Source organism: Pogona vitticeps, chromosome 3 (assembly GCF_051106095.1).
Source record: "Pogona vitticeps strain Pit_001003342236 chromosome 3, PviZW2.1, whole genome shotgun sequence".
NCBI lineage: Eukaryota > Metazoa > Chordata > Lepidosauria > Squamata > Agamidae > Pogona > Pogona vitticeps.
In genome coordinates this window covers 43,560,597-43,580,859 of record NC_135785.1, presented here as the reverse complement: position 1 = coordinate 43,580,859, position 20,263 = coordinate 43,560,597, and the positions used below count along the sequence as shown (strand labels likewise).

The following is a 20,263-nucleotide window of genomic DNA, read 5'->3' as shown; positions in this document are numbered from 1 at the left end:
CTACCCACATGAGATTTTTCTCCCCTTTTAGAATAAAATCATATTTTTAAGATAAAGGTGCTGTGCAAATTGCCACTCAGTGAAGTGAAATTCCAATTTATGAAAGCTATAGTTCAGTTCAAAAGTGTTAACTAAATGGTGTGTTTTCTTTAAATATAATTATTTGAAACACAGCAATAACTGAAAGACAAAAAGATGTGACAAAGTGCTCAAAGATCAATGAGGACATAATGACAACTAAGTCACCATGGCACAGCTTTTCTTGCCCATAGTACTGTCCTCTTCTCACGCATTAAACAAAATTCTGATGCAATTTCAACTCTAGTAGATTCAAAGTTCTACCCTTAACAATACAGAACTTGAAAGGGAATCTAGTCTGAAAATTTTACAATCAGATAAAAGACTGGTTACATACCCAATATGACTGCATGTTCTGGAACTCAATTCCAAAGTAGTCAGACTCAACCAAATTCAGATGATTAAATACGTCTGTCAACAGTTTCTGGCCATAACATTTTGACTGGAAAAATAAGAAGAAGTCAAAATGTGAACCTAGGAACTCAGGAACAAAATACATTGAATCTTAAAAAGCACTAGCTCCTGGTTTCATAGCTTCATGAAATGTGAAAAAGATGCAACCAATTTATGACAATTAAGACCATGTCAATACTCATAGCTATCAACATAATACACTAAATTTCCTCTTTCCTTGCATTACCTGTCATTCCATGTGGCTTGGATCCCAAAGGACAAGTAATTTATCTTCAACTGAACTTCTTTAAATCAGTGGTTCTTAACCTTTGTTATTCAGGTGTTTTTGAACTGCAGCTCCCAGAAACCTCAGCCAGCAGAGCTGATGGTGAAGGCTTCTGGGAGTTGCAGTCCAAAAACATCTGAGTAACAAAGGTTAAGAACCAGTGCTTTAAATGACAATCTGTGCAGATACAAATACAGGCTGCACCCATCAAGAAAACACAAGTCATGGGCCAAGGCGTGGACTCACCTCCCTCTATTACCATCTCCACACAAGAATTGGAGGTTGTTCATGATTTTGTGTACCTTGGCTCAACGATTTCTGACACTCTCTCCCTAGATGTCGAGCTGGCAAAGCAGCTACCACATTCTCTAGATTCACAAAGAGAGTATAGCTTAATAAGAAGCTGATGGCATACACCAAGATCCAGGTCTATAGAGCCTGCGTCTTGAGCACACTCCTGTATTGCAGTGAGTCCTGGACCCTTTGTGCATGGCAGGAGAGGAAGCTGAACATGTTCCATATGCACAGTCTCCAATACATTTTGGTATCAGCTGGCAGGACAAAGTTCCAAATACAGTAGTCCTAGAACAAGCTGGAATTTTTAGCATGTATACATTACTGAAGCAGCGACGTCTACGTTGGCTTGGGCATGTTGGGAGAATGGCTGATGGTCAGATTCCAAAAGATCTCCTGTATGCACAATTAGTGCAGGGAAATCGCCCCAGAGGGAGACCACAGCTGTGATACAAGGATATCTGCAAGCAGGATCTGAGGGCCTTAGGAATGGACCTCAACAGATGGGAAACCTTGACATCTGAGTGTTCAGCCTGGAGGCAGGCGGTGCACCATGGCCTCTCCCATTATGAAGAGACACTTGTCTAGCAGGCCAAGGCAAAGAGGCAGTCCTGAAACAAGGAAAATCAGGGAGCTGGACAGGGGGCAGACTGTATTTGTCTTCAGTGTGGAAGGACTTGTCACTCTCGAATTGGCCTTCTCAGCCACACTAGATGCTGTTCCAAGTCCTCCATACACAGCATGTTACCATAGTCTCTTGAGACTGAAGGATGCCTAATCTAAATTGTCGCTCTTTGATTTCGTTTGTTTTGTGTTTCTTATATACAGAAATTGATCAATGGATGAGGAAGATGTTTGACATGGTATCTCAAGGTGAAGTGGGATCTACTTGATGTGTACAGGGCCAGGCAACATAACCTTATCAACTTTATATGCCACAGATTGCAGCCTGATAAAGGGGCAACCCGAAAAGTGCTTGTACCTATACCTTGCACTTTGGAATAAAAAAAGGGGTTAACACCCCAACTTGAAGCAGCAGATTGACTTCTATGTTCACCTTTTTTTGTTCACAGCAATTATTTGTTTTGCCACAGTTCTCCCCATCTCAACTGGAAGCAGTTAAACAACGTTAATATAACAAATAGTGCTTGGTAATATTTGATGATTTAAAAAAATCTTTCTGTTACTAAAACTCACTTTTCAATAAATTGTACAATACTTGTACACTTGGATATGTTTTCCATTATTTTTAGACTTTGATCATAGACTTTTACTTTCAGAGTTAGTTATTACTTACGTTATTACTAAAACCAGAGATAATCAAATGAGGAGGATTATATTTAATATGATAAAGAGTAGATACATTTATATAGTCTTACAGATACAACCAGCCCTTTGAGGGCAACCATAATACTGATGCGGCCCAAGATGAAATTGAGTTTGATACCTCTACAAGTATAAACCACTTATAAATATTTCATACCTTGAAAACCTTAAGAGACAATTCTCTAAGAGTCTACAAAAATTCACAACCCTCTCACCCTACACATAATATACCTAAAGTCACACATTCATTGTCTTGTTAATCTTTTATAGATAAGCATGTATTCTACTGCCATTTATAACTAAACATTTTGTTCATGAGCACAGGGATTATGTTTTCTCCCACTGTTCTATCACTGATATATGTGACATTTACCAGGATTTTACTAGTAAGATTTGTGCAGCTTTCAGTTATAATTCATAATCCTGTAATAATGTTTCAAAAATTATTTCATTATTAAAACAAGAGAAAGCAATCAATAAGGACTTAGAAATTAACCAAAATTAGGACTTATATTGATTGTAAAAGGGCATTAGCATAAGAGATACTTCATATTCAAGCAAATAGGTGTTACAATTCTACGATACGTACGGTATCTCACAACACTCATCAGTAGTTTTTAAATTATTTACTATATCCACCCAATGATTTCTGACACCTACAGATATATGCAAACATTCGCTACATGTTTGCATATCTCCAACACAGGTCTATACCCACGGGAAACATTCAAGGTATTTTAAGATATGATGGTGTTACAATGATCTTTGTTATCATGTGCACAGTAGGCAGGATAAGGGGAACACACAGACTAGGGGCAGCAGGCAGCTCACGGGTCATATGCAGTCCCAGCGACACAGACCCAAGTAAAATCCTGTTGTTGTTAGTTCTAAAAGGCAAATTACTCCTGCAATCTTGCAGGATTATTTATTCACCTCTAAAGCAAAGCAAAATATCTTACATTCATGGGTGGGAGCATGCACAGACAATTTTTTTTTGTTTTGTTTCTCCCAAAACTATTAGAAATTTTTCAGTCGTTTTTGGTTTTTTAAAAAACGTAACCCTTCTCCTCATTTCTAGAAGTAGTGTAATCCACAGCAGGTCTGTGAGGAGCAAAATTGGCCCCTGCTGTGGTCATTATCTTTTCCTAAGGATTTCTGTTCAACCATGCTCTGTTACAATACATATTGCACTGCTGATACGTAACACAAAGACATCTACCAAGGGGTACCTTAGCAATGGGAAGAATGTGTACTGGTCATAGAGCCACCATGCACTCATAGTACCACTGAGCTTTTCAGTGACTCGGAGCCATCTTATATAAAATCCACCATTCCCACAGACATAGAACCAAGTGTAGCAAAATGAAGTACATGATGCTGTGATTAGATACTGACATGAATATTAGTGTCTTCCAGATTTATGGCCCCCAAACAGTCACATCAACAAAGAATCATTATGACATTGGCAATGGTCATCTGAACTCTCTGGGCTAGACTGTGTTGAAATTCTGATGGTACTGGATGAGATGGAGATGCAAATCCCCATTTGGTAGAGTGAAATGCTTGTGTACAATCTTCTCACTTTAAATCCAATGACTTTGGCATTACTGACCCTATTACAGCAGTCTTCAAGTTATCTCCTTCTCTAAGGACAAAAGATTGGTGGAGCAATGTTTGTGTGAAGGAAAAGAGCCAAATTATCACTGGATGATGATAAGTATTCCATGCCATGATAATTCTTCCATTATACAGCTAGAAAATCCATGAGACAAACAACAAACACAGATTATGATGGATTTTGGGTGATGGTAGATAGACAGTTCAAGTCAATGTTTTGAAGAGGCCTAACATTTTCATCAATTGGAGGTCCCTAGACTTCACCATTAGGGACGTGGTGGCGCTGTGGGCTAAACCACAGAAGCCTGTGCTGCAGGTTCAGAAGACCACGCAGTCGTAAAATCAAATCCACGCGACAGAGTGAGCTCCCGTCACTTGTCCCAGCTCCCGCCAACCTAACGGTTTGAAAGCATGCAAATGCAAGTAGATAAATAGGGACCACTTCAGTGGGAAGGTAACAGCGTTCCGTGTCTGAGTCGCACTGGCCATGTGACCACGGAAGACTGTCTTCGGACAAACGCTGGCTCTATGGCTTGGAAATGGGGATGAGCACCATCCCCTAGAGTCGAACACGACTGGACAAAAATTGTCAAGGGGAACCTTTACCTTTACCTAGACTTCACCATTACAAAGGTTCTTCCCTCAGCAAGTTTGTCTAACAAGATTTGTGAAACAAAGAGGACCTGTATGCTGTGTTCAGCTCAAAGAGAATCTTGCTTAAAAATTGAATCATCTGTAAGTGATTTACTGGCTGGTGATGCCCATATGACAACCAACTATAAGCAGTCTCTGTTCTCAGTTCAGAATATTATCAACAGATTCACCAAAAACACTTTCACCCACCCAAAGGAAGATCTTGTGATTTTCAGTATCTTGAATAAGAACCATAGATCATAGCCAAGCACGCCTTCTCTAAACTAAGGCAGCTGTGACAGATTTTGAACAGCAGTTGGCCCTATGCCTGGAGGTGTTAATCTGATTTTCAGCTAAAAAGGAGATGCACACAAGCTGAAACACTGATATGAGCTTCTGTTCGTCATCTTGCAAATGTTCCGAGTAGAAACCCCACAAAGTGTATTGGTACCTAGACATGCAGACTTGACAATGAGACAAAATAGCTATTAAGTATTGTACATTTTATTTTCCACAAATTGCATTGAGACAGTGAAAACCAGAACAGTTGCTGCCTTGGGTCAGGGAGGAACTCACAAAAAAAGGGGAATTCATAAAAAGGGCATAGCCAATAGGGATGTGCATGTACTCTTTTGTCAAAATGAATCATTCAGTTTTAACAGGCCCTTTTTTGGGAGATCAACAAAAGAGCCCAAAATTAAGGTTTTTCTTTTGTCTTTCACTTGCTATAGTAAAAGAACACAAGCAGACCAGTGCTAGCCATCATATTCAAGAACTATGCAGGCATGTTAATATACACCATGCAATCTTTTCAGCTAAATCCTATTAGCAAATCTCTATGCTGGCTTCTAGATATTGCAGATCATGTGACTTCCTACTGTTCTTCCCAAACTTGTCTGTATCAGCTCATAATCCAGAATCGGTAAACATAATTTGCAAAGTTATTGAAATTCTGTAACGTTACAAAAACACAATACTACCTGCCAAGTAACTGGAAAATACCAGATCATGGTTTTAGTTGCCCTTTTGAAACACAGGTCTGACAGTTCATGACTGGGATTGGCAGACCAGAAGAGGGAGGAAAAACGCCCATTAATTGGAAGGCCATACCATCTGTGCCTTATCTCTGTGAGAAAGGAATCTCTAAGGCCAGTTGGTACTGAGCTAATTAGCAGAGAACGGTTTCAGATGAAGAGAAGGTAGGAGGAGAGACGTTACCCTTGAGAAGCTATTCTCTTCTTTGAGAAGATACAGGGTAATTCAATGCCTGATTAGAACATCCCTTTGAAGAGTCTAGAATATGGAATGATGGATATAAAAGTGTGAGAGAAGTTACTTAGTTTTACTGTAGCATCTCTAAGGAGATCACAACACTCATCTGCTGATGGAACTTATACTCTGTGTATGCTCCAGAACTATGCTAATGTTCTGTCAATGTGTAAGTATTATCTTAGGATTACTAGTTTTCTTGTGGAAACTGTTCTTGCCTCAAATCTTTTTGAATGCTTATTTGCTCCACAGCTTTTTGACTGTTTCTGTGACTTCTGAAAGTGTTTGGAAATGTTATTCTTTTTCAATCTTTTTCTCAAACATTTTTAACAAACAAATATAATTTTACAGCTGTTTGGTTATTTTGGGAACAAGAAGGTAACTGGTACTAAAGACAAGCCTTGCCTCAACCATCTGCTTGGCACCTGTGTATTTGTGGGTATTTTGGTATTCTGACCTTGCAGGGTTGGCGTAAGAGCCAAAAGCTCTTAACCTGGTGGATTTTTAGTGACTCCCTGGAACACTGAGTAGTCAGAATGACTGGAACTACTGGGGAAGGTGCTGGGCAAAAAGATTTCCCCAACCATCATCAAATCTGGCCGTCCTAGAACTTACCCACACCGGGAAAGTCTGAGCATTGTGGCTAGGTGGTTAGTATGGACTAAGTATCTTGAGTATTTCTCAGGAAAATATTATTTTGAAAAATAAATAGCCATGCAATTTTATTTTTGAAGCACTGAGGCCTTGCTACAAATTAGTTTCTAGAGACTAAGACTTTTTGTAAAATGTCTGCTTCTAAATTAATTTCCTAACTTAATAAAGGCTGAAATCCTGTTACTTATCACAGCCAGTCACACTAGAGTAGGCCTACAGATTCAGTGAGGATTTGGCCAGTCAACTCCTCCACATGTTCCCTAAATCAGTGATCCCCAACCTTGGGCCTCCAGATGTTCTTGGACTTCAACACCCAGAAATCCTGGCCAGAAGAGGTGGTGGCGAAGGCTTCTGGGAGTTGTAGTCCAAGAACATCTGGAGGCCCAAGGTTGGGGACCACTGCCCTAGATTCAAATATGGTAGGCCTAATGTAGTTGCAACTCATTTTAGTGTAGTAACTCACAAACTAGAGCAGGCTCATTTGAATCAATGGAGCTTATAGAGAAGCTGATTTACCAAATCCCTGATGATTCAATAGGCCCACTCCAGTGTGACAAATACTACATTAAACAACAGGATTTCGGCCTGAGTGACTAAAATAACTTGCCTTCCAGAAGCATCTACTTTGATACACATGTCAAAACCAGTAGATATCTGTAGTTAGGCATTTCACTGTCTTAAACACATTTTTCTTAAAATAAGAAACACAGTTTAAAGGTAAAATACATTCAAACAATTATATTTGAGGCATAGAACTAAATATTGTTTTGTTATTATGAGTGATCAAGTTGGAACCAACCTATAGTGACCTTAATGGGGTGTTCAAGGTAAGTGAGATATTTAAGTAGTGATTTTTCAAGTTCCACTCTACTAGTGAGCTTCCATGATTAAGCAGAGTATTCAAGCACAGGCCACCTGAGTCGTAGTCTATCACTTTATCCATTATACCCACTGTGTATATCCCAGAACTAATTATACACTGTGAAAAAGTCTCACTCAAGAGCAGTGGAGGAAAAAAAATCATTCAGCAATTTCATTCAGCTCAAGCTTTTTGTTGAAGTTTAATTTTACCATTTTAACTGCCAAGACACAACCATCTTCTATAAAGGACCACTGTCCTTTCATAAAAAATGGGAAATGCATTTTATTCCCATAGTGTATCCATTTATCTGTATCCAAGCTACACAAAGGAAGAACTCATATATTTTGCTAGAAGTTGATGACAATGCAAAAAGCCTGAAAGATTCTTTAAAGGTCAAATTTCAACAAGAATTTTTCATTTTGGCTCATTTTCCAATACTTGACAACAATGTTATACCCTGCTATCACTGTACAATGAGTTAGAACATTATTACAGTGCTGTTCCTAATATTCCACACATTCTATTTTAAACATCGTAAAATAAGAAGTAAGAAAAGGGTCATGTAAGACTTTTAAATATCAACTACCAAACAACAATGGAATGCAGGCTTTCTACAACACTTTCTCCTTTTATCCACTTGCATATTCCATTTTGACTTAAATATGCTCTTAAGAGAAAATAATTTAATTTAAAACATATTCAGAAAAGTGTTCACCATGCCGACTGAATCAAAATGGTTATAGTTAAGAGACTGAAAGTGTACATTCCCATGGTACAAACAAAAATAATTTTCCACCCTTCAGTCAATAAAGAATCGATTTAGTCATTTTTTCCAGTAAACAATGGCCTTATTCAATCCTTAGTTATGTCAAATAAGCATGCAAGGACAGAAAACATGCTAGACCCACCCCTATACCATTATTTCCATCACTCTCCTATACCTGGAGGGCAAATTTCTAAAATGGGGAGCCTCCAGTATCCTTAGAGACTCCTCACATGAACTGCAATCCTTATCTTAGAAATTCACATGAAACTCTCCACAGATACAGGAAGCCCTTCTCTTGAAAAATATGCCCTGTTTAGAGGGTGAGAAAACTGGCAACAGATTGGGAAGGATACCATGCTTCCACTCATCAACTATTTATTGAATAAAAACTGATAACAGTTAATATACAGTAGAAAGTTTGGCTACAAGCTCAACTGAGTGCAAACATTGGGGCTCCAACGCTCTTTCTATTCCACTTTCTTCCTATCAGTAACACATAACCACCCAGCTTTCTAAAATTTGATCTAACATTTTGCAGCAGCCCATTTCTTCTTGAATGCTTCCCTATCATTCCTCTCTCTCTCTCTTTTTTAAATTCCAGGCTTCTGTATTCTCAATTTATACACTTCATAGCCTTTTCTTGTGGCCAACAAGCCTCAAGGGCATACTTTTTCTCACTCTCTTAGATTTTCAACTTTTCATAACACAACTTTTTCAACTTTTCATTTCCTGCCTTCATATAATTCATCTCTTGTCTTTAGAGTGTATGTAAAGTTCTTCTAGAAGAGACTATTCAGAAGCTGCATTATTTTTCAAGATTCAGTTTCACCCAATCATTAGCCAAAAATGGAGAGTGGAATTCATAAGACAGAGAAGCAACAACCTCTTTTATATCTAGATACGTACTATAGTTACATCCACTATGAGATGTCTTCTAAGGCAGTGGTTCTTAACCTTTTAGAAAGAAACGCCCCCTTGAGCCATTGAGGAAGTTATCATCGCCCCCTCCCTGCGGTGATGATATCTTTCTTTCTTTCTTTCTTTCTTTCTTTCTTTCTTTCTTTCTTTCTTATTTATTTATTTATTTATTTATTTATTTATTTATTTATTTATTTATTTATTTATTTATTTATTTATTTATTTATTTATTTATTTATTTATTAATGACACTTAAATCCAATGACCCCTGAAAACAAAATTCAATTCCAAGAAAATGAAATGCCCCAAAAAAGTAACATTTAATGATTTAGTTGCAAGTGAATTTTAAGATGCAAAAAGAAATATAAAAAGGGCATAAAAACAAACCACAATGCAGGAACTAAAAATTTCAAGATGAAAACTCTGAAACTAAATTAAGATTGGAGGAAAATATATATTCATGCACACTGTAAAAAGGCTGCAGCCATCTTAACAGGTTTGGCTTGCTCCAGTGCCCCCTACCACCCCCCTTCTGCTCCAGCTCCCCCACGCCGCCCCTTTTCGTTCTACCGCCCCCCTGAAAAATGAAATCGCCCCCTGGGGGGCATTATCGCCCACGTTAAGAACCACTGTTCTAAGGAATACTGCAATAAGAACTATAACAAGTGTAATTTACCCGTCTAGATAAATAACTATACATTACTGCTCAGTAATCTGCACCTAACTCACTAAACATAAACTCTTTTTCTAAATACACCTTTGTGCATTCCACAAGCAGTCTGAATTCTTGAGCAGCGACCCAAATATCTCCACAGCTGTTAGCTATTATAATTTTAATACTAGAAGAATGCAGTCCAGTGTTCACAAATGAAGTATGAATACAGTAATCAAGTGGCTGACATGTGCTGCACTATTCAATCAAAACTCTGAAAATCTGGATGGCTCTATCCTCAGTTACTGACATTTAGCTAAATGTGTTAGCTTAACCCCACAACTATTTCCTCTGCAATACTGTACACTGTAAAGTATTGACTTAATTTGGATACACCAGTGTGCTTAACAAAAAGGTATGGTAAATCAACCTAGTAAAATATAGAAGCTGTCATTCATTTCAAAAATAAAATCCAATGAGTAAAATGTTTTTTGCATTGTTTGGGAGATACTAAATTTCAATTAAAAATATCAAATGGGATTAAGCCAGAGGTTTATAAAAAATTGCAAGACCATTAAACATGCTTTCAACTAGCAACAATTAGAATGTTTATATAGAAACTGGACATATCAGCTTTTACCAGAAATAAAACAATGTTTTCTTTTTGTTTTTAAAGTTTTGTATTATTCCAGAAAAATGAGAACAAGTCCAAGTGGTAACTATGTAACTAAATAGTAGTCATGACTAGTAAAAGGAATGTTTTATATGCAACAAAATCTATGCCAAATAAATTCTGAAATGCAGTGGTGCCTCACATCACAACGTTACTTCGTTCCAGCGAAATCACTGTAGAACAAAAACGTTGTGATGCGATTTTAAAAAGCCCATAGAAACACATTAAAACCAGATTAATGCGTTCCTAGGGGTTTCAAATTCACCGTCCAGCAAAGATCCTCCATAGCGCGACCATTTTCGCTGCCTGTGCAGCGAGGAATCCATGCGAAAACACAGCCGGCGGCCATTTTGTTTATGCGGCGGCCATTTTGAAACAGCCGATCAGCTGTTAAAAATTCATCGCTTTGTGATGATCGGTTCCCGAAGCAGGGAACCAATCATCGCAAAGCGAAATTCCCCCATAGGGAATATCGTTTTGCGATCGCAAAAAGTTCGTCGTGATGCGATTTTGTCGGCAAACGGAGAGCCCATCTTGCGGGGCACCACTGTGTTTCCTGAATAGCATATACCCATATCAGAAGATAACCCTCCTGTGAACCTAAGGGGACTTTAATAAGCAATTAATGATATGGCACAGCAGTACCATGTTGACTGGATGTACTCCCAAGGATTTACGGAAAAACCAAGGTAGCCCTATTAATTTTGTATCCTACCCTTCTTTCAATGAGTTAAAAATAGCAAACCTGGAGTTCTCATTTTATTATCATGTCAACTCCATACAGAAGCCTGGGGAGATGACTACATGAGCATTTGTCCCACTGTTTGGTCTGCTCTGGGAATTGTCTGGTTCACTCCTTTTGCTAGCAAACAGATGTCATTATTGTGAGCACAAACCAGCCCATCCCCAGAGCATTCCTATCCATGTGTTTCTGGGTCTATGCCACTTTTTAAGGTGCAAGCAGGATTGCTCATTTCCAGGATGTGTGATCACTGAGATCAAACCCAAGCAGCGCTTGCTACTTTAATTTTCCATTCCATCTTTAATTTCTCAGTATCATTAACTGGCTTAAGAAGACAACTTGGCCACTTCACAATGTTGGAAAATTAAAAACATTCTCTGCTTCTCTGCAAAGGTTCTTTTAAAAAAGAAGAAAAAGCCTATTAAGACAGTGCTGTACATTTTAGATTTTTTTTTAATGAAAGCTTCTTCCTAGGAGGCAACAGGAAGGGACAAAGAAAGGGATTTTAATTTTTTTTTTAAAAAAAATGTGCATATGCCATGCAGATGCAAAGATTGCACCAAATGGCATACTAGACCTCTACCTACACCTTAAGCAACCCCACTGAAGATGCCGGCCACAGAGACTGGCGAAACGTCAGGAAGAACAACCTTCAAAACACGGCCAACGAGCCCGAAAAACCCACAACAACCCCATTTAGCTCAGAGCAGCCCACTACAATTGAGCTGTCTAGCTGGGCCCTAAACTAAAGATAAAAGAAATGGTTAAAAACCAAGTGTTTTTCACATTTCTTTAAAACTATATGAAGCGTCCCCATAGTGTAATATTTATTTATTCATTAATATGATGTATTAGTGATCGCAGTTGCATCCAATGGCAAAAATTCTGTTAAAGAGTGAAGTTGGCAAAAAGACAGTGATGTAACATGCAGTAGCGAATATCAACTGATTAAGGATTTGTCACCAAAATCCTGCTGTTTAGTTAGAGTAATAACTTGTAGAATATGCCCACTAAATCAATAGAAATTACAAAAGAATTGACTCAACAAATCAGTGAGTCTACTCTAATTGTGACTTACTATGCTACTTATAATAGGATTTCAGACACTGTGCATCAGTCAGGTACTAGTCATGTGATCAGGAATCCAGATGGTGATTTGTTACTTGGTGACAATTTTGCACTGTTAAAGACATAAAGAAGCAATACTGCATTCCTGAAGTATTGTTACTATGATCAGGGAGGAAAGTGTGGACAAAACAAGAACTATTTGGCTCAGTTTTACCTATATTTAACTATGCATAAATCAAACCAGAAGAATACCACCAAACTTTAAGCAGTTCATACTGAAATCAAAAAAGAGCACAGGAATCCGTCTATTGGCTCATCTAGCCCAGTACTTCAACTAGCATTAGCACCAGCTCCAAAAGGATTCAACGAGGAATATTTCCCAGTTGCACCTGTAGCTCCATCTGGTATTCTTCTGACCGTCTTCTGTCTATTAACCAGGCCTGACACTATTTAGCTTCCAAAATTAGGTGTCAACAGACTCAATATACAGTGGTGCCTTGACTTAGGAACGCCTTGACCTACAAATATTTTGAGTTACGAACAGCTCCATTCACAAAATTTTGCTTTGACTTGCGAATGGAGCTTTGACTTATGAACAGAAAAAAGACAAGGGAAAAGAGCAGGAAATTCAAATTGCTAACTTTAGGTGGCAACGAGGCTGCTTCTTTGTAGCTCTTTTGCCCCAGCAGTTAGAGTGTGTGCGATCCGAGGAGTCTGCCTGCTAAGGTAAGGTGCTGCTTTATACTTTTAAAAAACTGTTCTGGGTATTTTTTTCAGTGTGATTTTAGGCTGGGAGGGGTTATGTTTCTGTGCTGTGATGGGTCTTGGGGTGTGTGTGTTTTTTGTTCCTTCCCCCGATTTCCGATGGGGGGGGGGTTGGTTCCTTTTTGGAGTGTTTTTTTCCAATTTGTGATTGGTCTTGGGGAATTTGTTTTTTTGGTCCCCCCATTTCCAATGGGTCTTGGGGAGTTTGGTTGCTTTTTTGGGTTTCCCCCTCCCCATTTTCAATGTGTCTTGCATGCTTTTTGCTTTGTTCTCTTTGCATTTCCAATCTGCTCGGTTTGTTTTTGCAATGGTTAATGCATGCATCCCTTGCTTTTTTGCTTTGTTCTCTTTGCATTTCTGATCTGCTCCGTTTGCTTTTGCAATGGTTCCTGCATGCTTCGTTTGCTTTTTTGCTTCATTCTCTCTGCATTTCTAATCTGCACTGTGCTTTTGCAATGGTTCCTGCATGCTTCCAATGCAAACCAGAAATGTTTTTGCAAGGGTTTCTGCTGGCTTGGTTTAAAATGTGTTGGTGCAAAATATGTGGGTTTAAAATGTGTTGGTTTAGCATGTGTTTTAGACTCCAAACTCTCTCCCTCCCCCATTGTCTTCTCTCTCTCTCTCTCTCTCTGTCTCCCTCCTTTCCTGCCCTTTTAAAAACCCAAGTCATTTTAGGTTTTAAAAAATATTCTCCCCCTAGTGGTAGAGGAAGGATTAACCGGTTTTGCATTCGTTCCTATGGGAACGAATGCTTTGACTTACAAACCGTGCCTTGACATAAGAATGGATTAATCAGGTTTCAATGCATTCTTATGGGAAATACTGTTTTGACTTATGAACGTTTTGACTTACGAACACTATTCCATTATGGATTAAGTTCGTAAGTCAAGGCACCACTGTAGTTCATCACTGCTCCCACATGACTAGGAATCTATTGATACGGCTGTAAGGCAGCGGTCCCCAACATTTTGGGGGCCATAGACCGGTGGGGGGAGTGAGCTCCATGCACGGGGGCACCCCTGCAGGAGTGAAGTGGGTGTGTCATGCTCGGGGCATTCGCACTCAGGTGCATGCGCATGACACGCCCGCCCCGCGAGCATGACACGCCCACCCTCGCCAATGTGACACACCCGCCCCAAGTGTGACATGCCCACTGCACATGCATGCAGGGGGGCGGAGATACATATCTGCGGACCAGTTCCGGCAAGCCCACAGAGTGGCATTGGGCCATGGACCGGGGGTTGACAACCCCTGCTGTAAAACTCAAAGCACAAATCTCTTAAACACAAATAAAACATCGCTTCCCCCACACACAAGACAGAATGAGGTTAACTTTTCCAGCTTCCACCAAAATCAACCTCCCACCCTCCCTCTTGCTAACTAAAAGTTCACTCTTGAAGGTCAGAGAATATATTGAACATACTTTTGTTGTCACAGATGAAAACATGTGCTTGAGCACAACAAAAGCTTCCGAAAAATAAAAATGAGTTAGTCTTAAAGATGCCACAAGAGTCCTAGCTTCTCTTTTGCTAAAATAGACTAATGTCGCTACAAGCTAGATCAGGCTTGTCCAACCTGCGGCCTGAGGGCCGCATGCGGCCCAGGTCAGCTCGTAATGCGGCCCAATGCAATTTTTTATTTTTAAAGAAATTCCAGAGTTTCGAGTTACACTGCCAGAGCTTGCGGCCAGAATGTGGCCGGGGCATGTCACAACAGTAGAGGGGCAGAGAGGGAAGGAAGGAAGGAGTGGGAGGGGAGGGGACAGGGGCGCTGCATGACTGCATTGTGCCATCCCCATCAATAGGTGGACCTCCTGGCCCCATAAAGCCGCCGGAGTCAAGCTGGCAGCCTCTGCTGTCTGAGATCGCAGCTGCCGGTAAGCGCACTTGGAACGGGGCTGCGGAGGATGGCTAAGGCTGCCCCCCCATATGGCCCAAACCAAATGTATGTGCGGCCCAAACCAAATTTTCATCTTCTAATGTGGCCCAGGGAAGGTGAAAGGTTGGACACCCCTGAGCTAGATTATCCTTACCGAGAGTGTGATGTAAAACACTCATGCCAACAATTACAAGGGAATTCCTGTTAAGTAATCTGGCTGCAAAATAGTTTCCATCATTCTGCTTCAATAGGGAAGCAGGGCTATTTGAAAGTTCTGTTCAAACATCACAACTATCAATTTAAGAGACACCGGCAAGACTGATGTATCTTTTCAGACATATTTAATGCAGGTGAAAAAGAATGGAGGATAAATATAAACAATGAGGGAATAATTATTCGGCAACCAGTTACTTATATCTCTCCTTCTCCTGTCTATATACAGATAGTACATTCGTCTACTTCCAATTAACATGAAGCTAGTGCTTTTCAGCACTACCTAAAGTGGCAATAAGCAAGAAGAAAAGAAACATACCACCTGCCCCTACATACACAAAATGAGAAGCCAAACCATTGGCCAAATTAGTTGCTGAGTAGGTCACTATGCATCTTTGTTAAAGAAAAGGTTTCAGTTGTTCAGAAACCACTCAAGCTTCTTCTTGAAATATCTGTTCTGAAGAAAACCTACTATCAGGAACAAGACAGGTCCTTTGATAAGGAAATACAGTGGTGCCTCGCATAGCGAGGTTAATCCGTTCCGGATTAACCTTCGCTATAGTGAAACATCGCTAAACAGAAATAAAAAAAGCCATAGAAATGCATTGAACTTTGTTCAATGCGTTCCTATGGCTTTAAAACTCACCGTTAAGCGATCTTCCTCCATAGCACCGCCATTTTCACGGTAAGTGAGGGCAGGGCACGAAAATGCAGCGCGGACCTTCTGGCGGCCATTTTGGAACCGCTGATCAGCTGTTCTCCCCCGCTTCGTTATGCGATATTCGCTAAGCGAATCGCTTAGCGAATATCGCAAAGCGAAAAAACGCCATGGGGCCATCGCTGAGCGAATACTCCAGCGATGGCCCAGAGCCCCTCGTTAAGCGATTTAATCGCTCAGCGGGGCTCTCGTTAAGCGAGGCACCACTGTACAGTCAAACCCTCGACTTACGAACTTACTCCATTCCGGAAGGACGTTCGTAAGTCAAAAAGTTTGTAACTAGAATCAGCATTTCCCAATGCACTGAAACCCATTAATCCGTTCCGGCTATTTTTGGTTCTTAGGTCGAGGGGCGGTTTGTAAGTCAAAGTATTAGTTCCCATAGGAATTAATGCAAAGCCGGTTAATTCGTTCCTACCACTAGGGGCAGAATTTTTTTTCTTTTTTCTTTTAACCTAAAATGGCGTAGGTTAAAAAAAGGCAGGAAACCACGGAGGGAACAAACAAACACTGTTTAAAAAGAACACTTTTTAAATCAAGCACCTTTTACACCAAAACAGGCACCTTTTCAACCAAGCACCTTTTAACTCAAAACAAGCAGCTTTTAAAGCAAACAAGCACATTTTTACCCAAGCATGTTTTAACTCAAACCGAGCTCCCTTTTACCCAAGCACTTTTTAACCCAAACAAAGCACCTTTTAAACTAAATTTTACATTTTAAAATGACAATACCAGGCAGTCCCAGGCCTCTCTTCCCACTTTCTAACTGCTTAGATGAGCGAGGAAGCAGATAAGTAACCTCTTCGCTAACTGAAAGTTCAATTTTCCCACTTTCCCTGCCTTCCCCGCACTTTTTTCCGTTCGTAACTCGAATCCAAGTTCGCAAGTCGAGTCCATATTTTCCTATCAGAGAGGTTCGTAAGTCGAAATGTTCGTAACTAGAGCTGTTCGTAAGTCAAGGGTTGACTGTATAGCATATACTGTATATTTTTTAAAGCCAAACACAAGGTGAAGCTCAAAATCTACTTGCCATGAATCCAGCTGCTTCATACAAAGTAAATTGTTTGTTCTCAAACACTGGTTCAAAGGAAAGTCATGCCATTAACAAAATAACAGGTTTAACAATACAACAGAACAAATAACAGGGAAAATGTAAAGACTAAATTGCTTTCTTAGAAGAACCTACAATATCCACAGCCATGAATTACTGCCTTCTGACGGCAGATAAAAATAAGCTCAAGGCAGTCTACTGGCCATATTTAGGGTACTCAGAGTCATGAAAAACATCTGGCAATGATTCCTCCTGGAATTCTATTTTTTCCTCTTCAGAGAACAAGACACTGACTATGCTCAACAGCATTAAGATTCTTGCAGTATAGTGTTTAATAGGATTTAAAAGTCCAATCCTCCCATGTTCTGCATTTTAAAAGCTGTTAATATTTTCACAGTGTATAGAAGAAACTTCATAAAATAAAACTAATACATAATGGGAAGAAGAAGAAGCAGTCTGTTTCTGCTAGGAAAAAACCCTAAAAGACAGTTTATTTCCCTCGTTGGAAGCAGTTAAAGCCTAGGCATTTGCAAACTGCTATCCTCAGAACTACTACATGTAGAAAACAATTACTGTCAAATATTCCAAATACCTTTTGTGAGGTATTTCCAAATGCTTTCTAGGTGAAATTATTTTTACATCTTTTTGCTCCCATCTTTGAAGAGTGTGTATCTACTTATGCCTAACTGCACAGTTACATTTGTCTATTTATATCTTTTACATCTCTCTTTAGCTAGCAGCTGAAGTTTTGAGTACAACCACAGGAAATCACAGGCTAGTGTAAAAACTTCCAAATTACTTCCTGTATAGCTCAATAACAAACTTTCTAAGATCCAAAAGCAGTTCATGATTTTAGACCTCAAAATACATTCATAGTCAACTACACACAGCTTACATTTCATGTAAACTAGATTGCTAAATACTAAGCCAAGACACCAACAGTTTGGAGCAGTTTTTATACCATATCCTATTGAAGATGCACACACTACACAGAAATATAATGACATCTGTATATTCCAATTGACTTGAACAATATGGGGAATAATATTTTTTAAAATCAATCATTCTATTTCTGTTTGCCGAATTCAGACCCTATATAAAGAACTTCTTGTGATTAGTCTGAAAAACAAAACAGAAGATAATTATAAATGCTTCAAATACAAAACCAAAGTTGCACCCAGATCTGTACATACAGAGTTGTACTGAAAGAGGACAGGTAGTGTGATTATTTTGATTCCCCCACTTCTCTGAATGCCTCAGCAGCAGCGCCCAGGCTATTAGGGAAGATCCAATGGTATGTCACTTAACTGCAGGATAACTCAGTGAAAGAGACTGAGAGTTTGATTACCCACTGTGCCTCCATGACAGGGGCTGGACTCAATGATCCATAGGGTCCCTTCCAGTTCTGAATTTCTATTGCTATTACTATTATTATTACTATTCAAAAATACCAGGAACAGTCAAATCAAAATTATAAAAACACTGACTGGTATTACATAACAGATTCAAGTTTTAACCCAAAACCTAAGTATTTGGTAAATATCAACTTAGTACAGTATATATGCTGTTCCTAATATTGCCGTTTTTGTAACTCTGTTTATGTTATTTCTGGAATCTGCAACTGCTTATAATACTGTGTAAAAATTGTTGATGTTATTCCCAAGACCCCACTGACTGTGGGGACCACTTAAGTGTATTCCATTCACAAGGGAGATGTTTCAATTTCCAGATCTTGGCATTTTGTTAATTTTTTCAATTATTTTGCTTCAACTCTGGCATCTCCTGGAATGATCCAAATATTTCTTAATTCTATTAGTACTATGTCTGGTGTGTTTATGTTCACGGTGTCTATCAGTTTGGATCCGGAATTCTCACAAAATCTTGACTTCCTCATTTTCTGACATCTTGTCTACCTGATGTTCTCCTGGGTTTTTGGAGGCTGGCAAGTTATATTTATATTAATGACCAGTGGACAAATTTTGCCACTCTACCTAATTTTGTGATTTGTGTAATTTTTGGACATTCACAGATGAAGTGTGACACAATTTCATCTTTTTCTTGGCAGAGTTGATGTGCTGTCAGCATTAATTCCTTGAATCTTAGTTTTCATCACATTGGAATACTTGTTCTCGTGCAGCAAAAATCAAGCCTTCGGTTCTTTCTTAATGGTCCCCAGTTTTAGCCGTGTCCATGTTGTATTATTGGTACACCTTCCATCAATATTTCTCAGATGCTCTCCATGTAGTGGTTTATTTTTCTGTTTAACTTATTTTCAAATTGTCATTTCTTATATTGAGTCTTTGTTTCTATTGTTTTCAAAATATTCTCAATTTTCACTGCCTTAAATATTTTTTTCTACTTGTACCAATATAATGATTCAGGCTTCTTTATTATTGTTGTTGTTTTTGCACCCAGAAGACATAGACCAAAAGAACATTAACTCTCTTATTCTATGTATAGTAGTATTGATAATCACCACATAAAATATGCCTATGTGAGGGTTCGACTAAGGTCTCAGGCTGGTTGGACAGAAACACAGTCGGCTCAGTTTTCTTAAAGTCAGAATGAGGATTTATTTGAACATTGAACAAGGAATTATCAACATTAAACTTGTCTGCTGCTTTGTCTCTTGCCGCCAACGGGTCAAACAAGGGTGTCCATAAATCTTGTAAAAACGGGTTGTAACCAGATTCATACCAGGGACCTTTAACAAAAGGGTTCTTGTCCTCATGGTCCTGGTTGTCCCAACCCGTGTCTATCAAGGGAAGGGTCTCCTCATTCCTTCCTTCCAAGTCGAAGGGGTCAGTCCCCTCTGTGTAGGGGTCCCAGGGTCCGGTAAATACCTCCTCCGGCGAGCCTCCTCCAGACACCATGCCTGTCTCTCACGCTCTTCTCTCTCCACCGCCTCTTTCTCTTCCCTCAAATGCCTCCGCAATTCTCTTTGGCTTCTGATTCCCCCAAGAAGTTTTGGGGGCAGACCGTGTCTCCTTCTGTAGTCTCCCTCCTCCCGAGGCACCCGAACCTTCTCACATCTCCCTGTCCAGGGATCTTCCACCCATATCAATTCCCAATCCCCTGGTATGGCATCTCGTTCCCCTGTTATATCTCCAACTCCTGCCTCAACCAACGGTCTACCTCTCTCCTCCGTTCCCGCCTTTACCAACCCCATCTGAGTTGCTACTGACAGTTTTGTCATACCCCATTCTAGATCCCGGGTGTCCATTCCCTGTTGTATTTTCACGACGCTGGGAGTTGTTGCCTCTGTCTGTTTCTCTTGCTCTTTCTTAGAGGAGGATGACACTCCAGCGAGGGCTTCAATCCCCTCGCCTCTGGTCTTACAGCCTAATACCTAGGTTCTCAAAGTAACCTTAGGAATGTAACTGGTTTTCATTTCAATTCACAACTAG

General features: G+C 39.6%; 1 protein-coding gene across 5 annotated transcripts in view; it reads right to left on the bottom strand.

Annotated features, from left to right (window-relative positions):
- FARP2 (FERM, ARH/RhoGEF and pleckstrin domain protein 2) overlaps positions 1-20,263 on the bottom strand; it is a 104,368-nt gene that overhangs the window by 74,099 nt on the left and 10,006 nt on the right. For 4 of the 5 annotated variants that reach the window (XR_013543024.1, XR_013543025.1, XM_020786311.3 and 1 more), the window contains exon 3: positions 416-520. Coding sequence is in view for 3 of the 5 variants with exons in the window: in XM_020786311.3 (XP_020641970.2) it covers positions 416-520 (105 nt within the window). In the remaining 2 variants the exon portion in view is untranslated. Of the gene's footprint in view, positions 1-415; positions 521-5,607; positions 5,702-20,263 lie in introns of those variants that run through there. The other variant, XM_020786313.3, reaches the window with a different exon arrangement.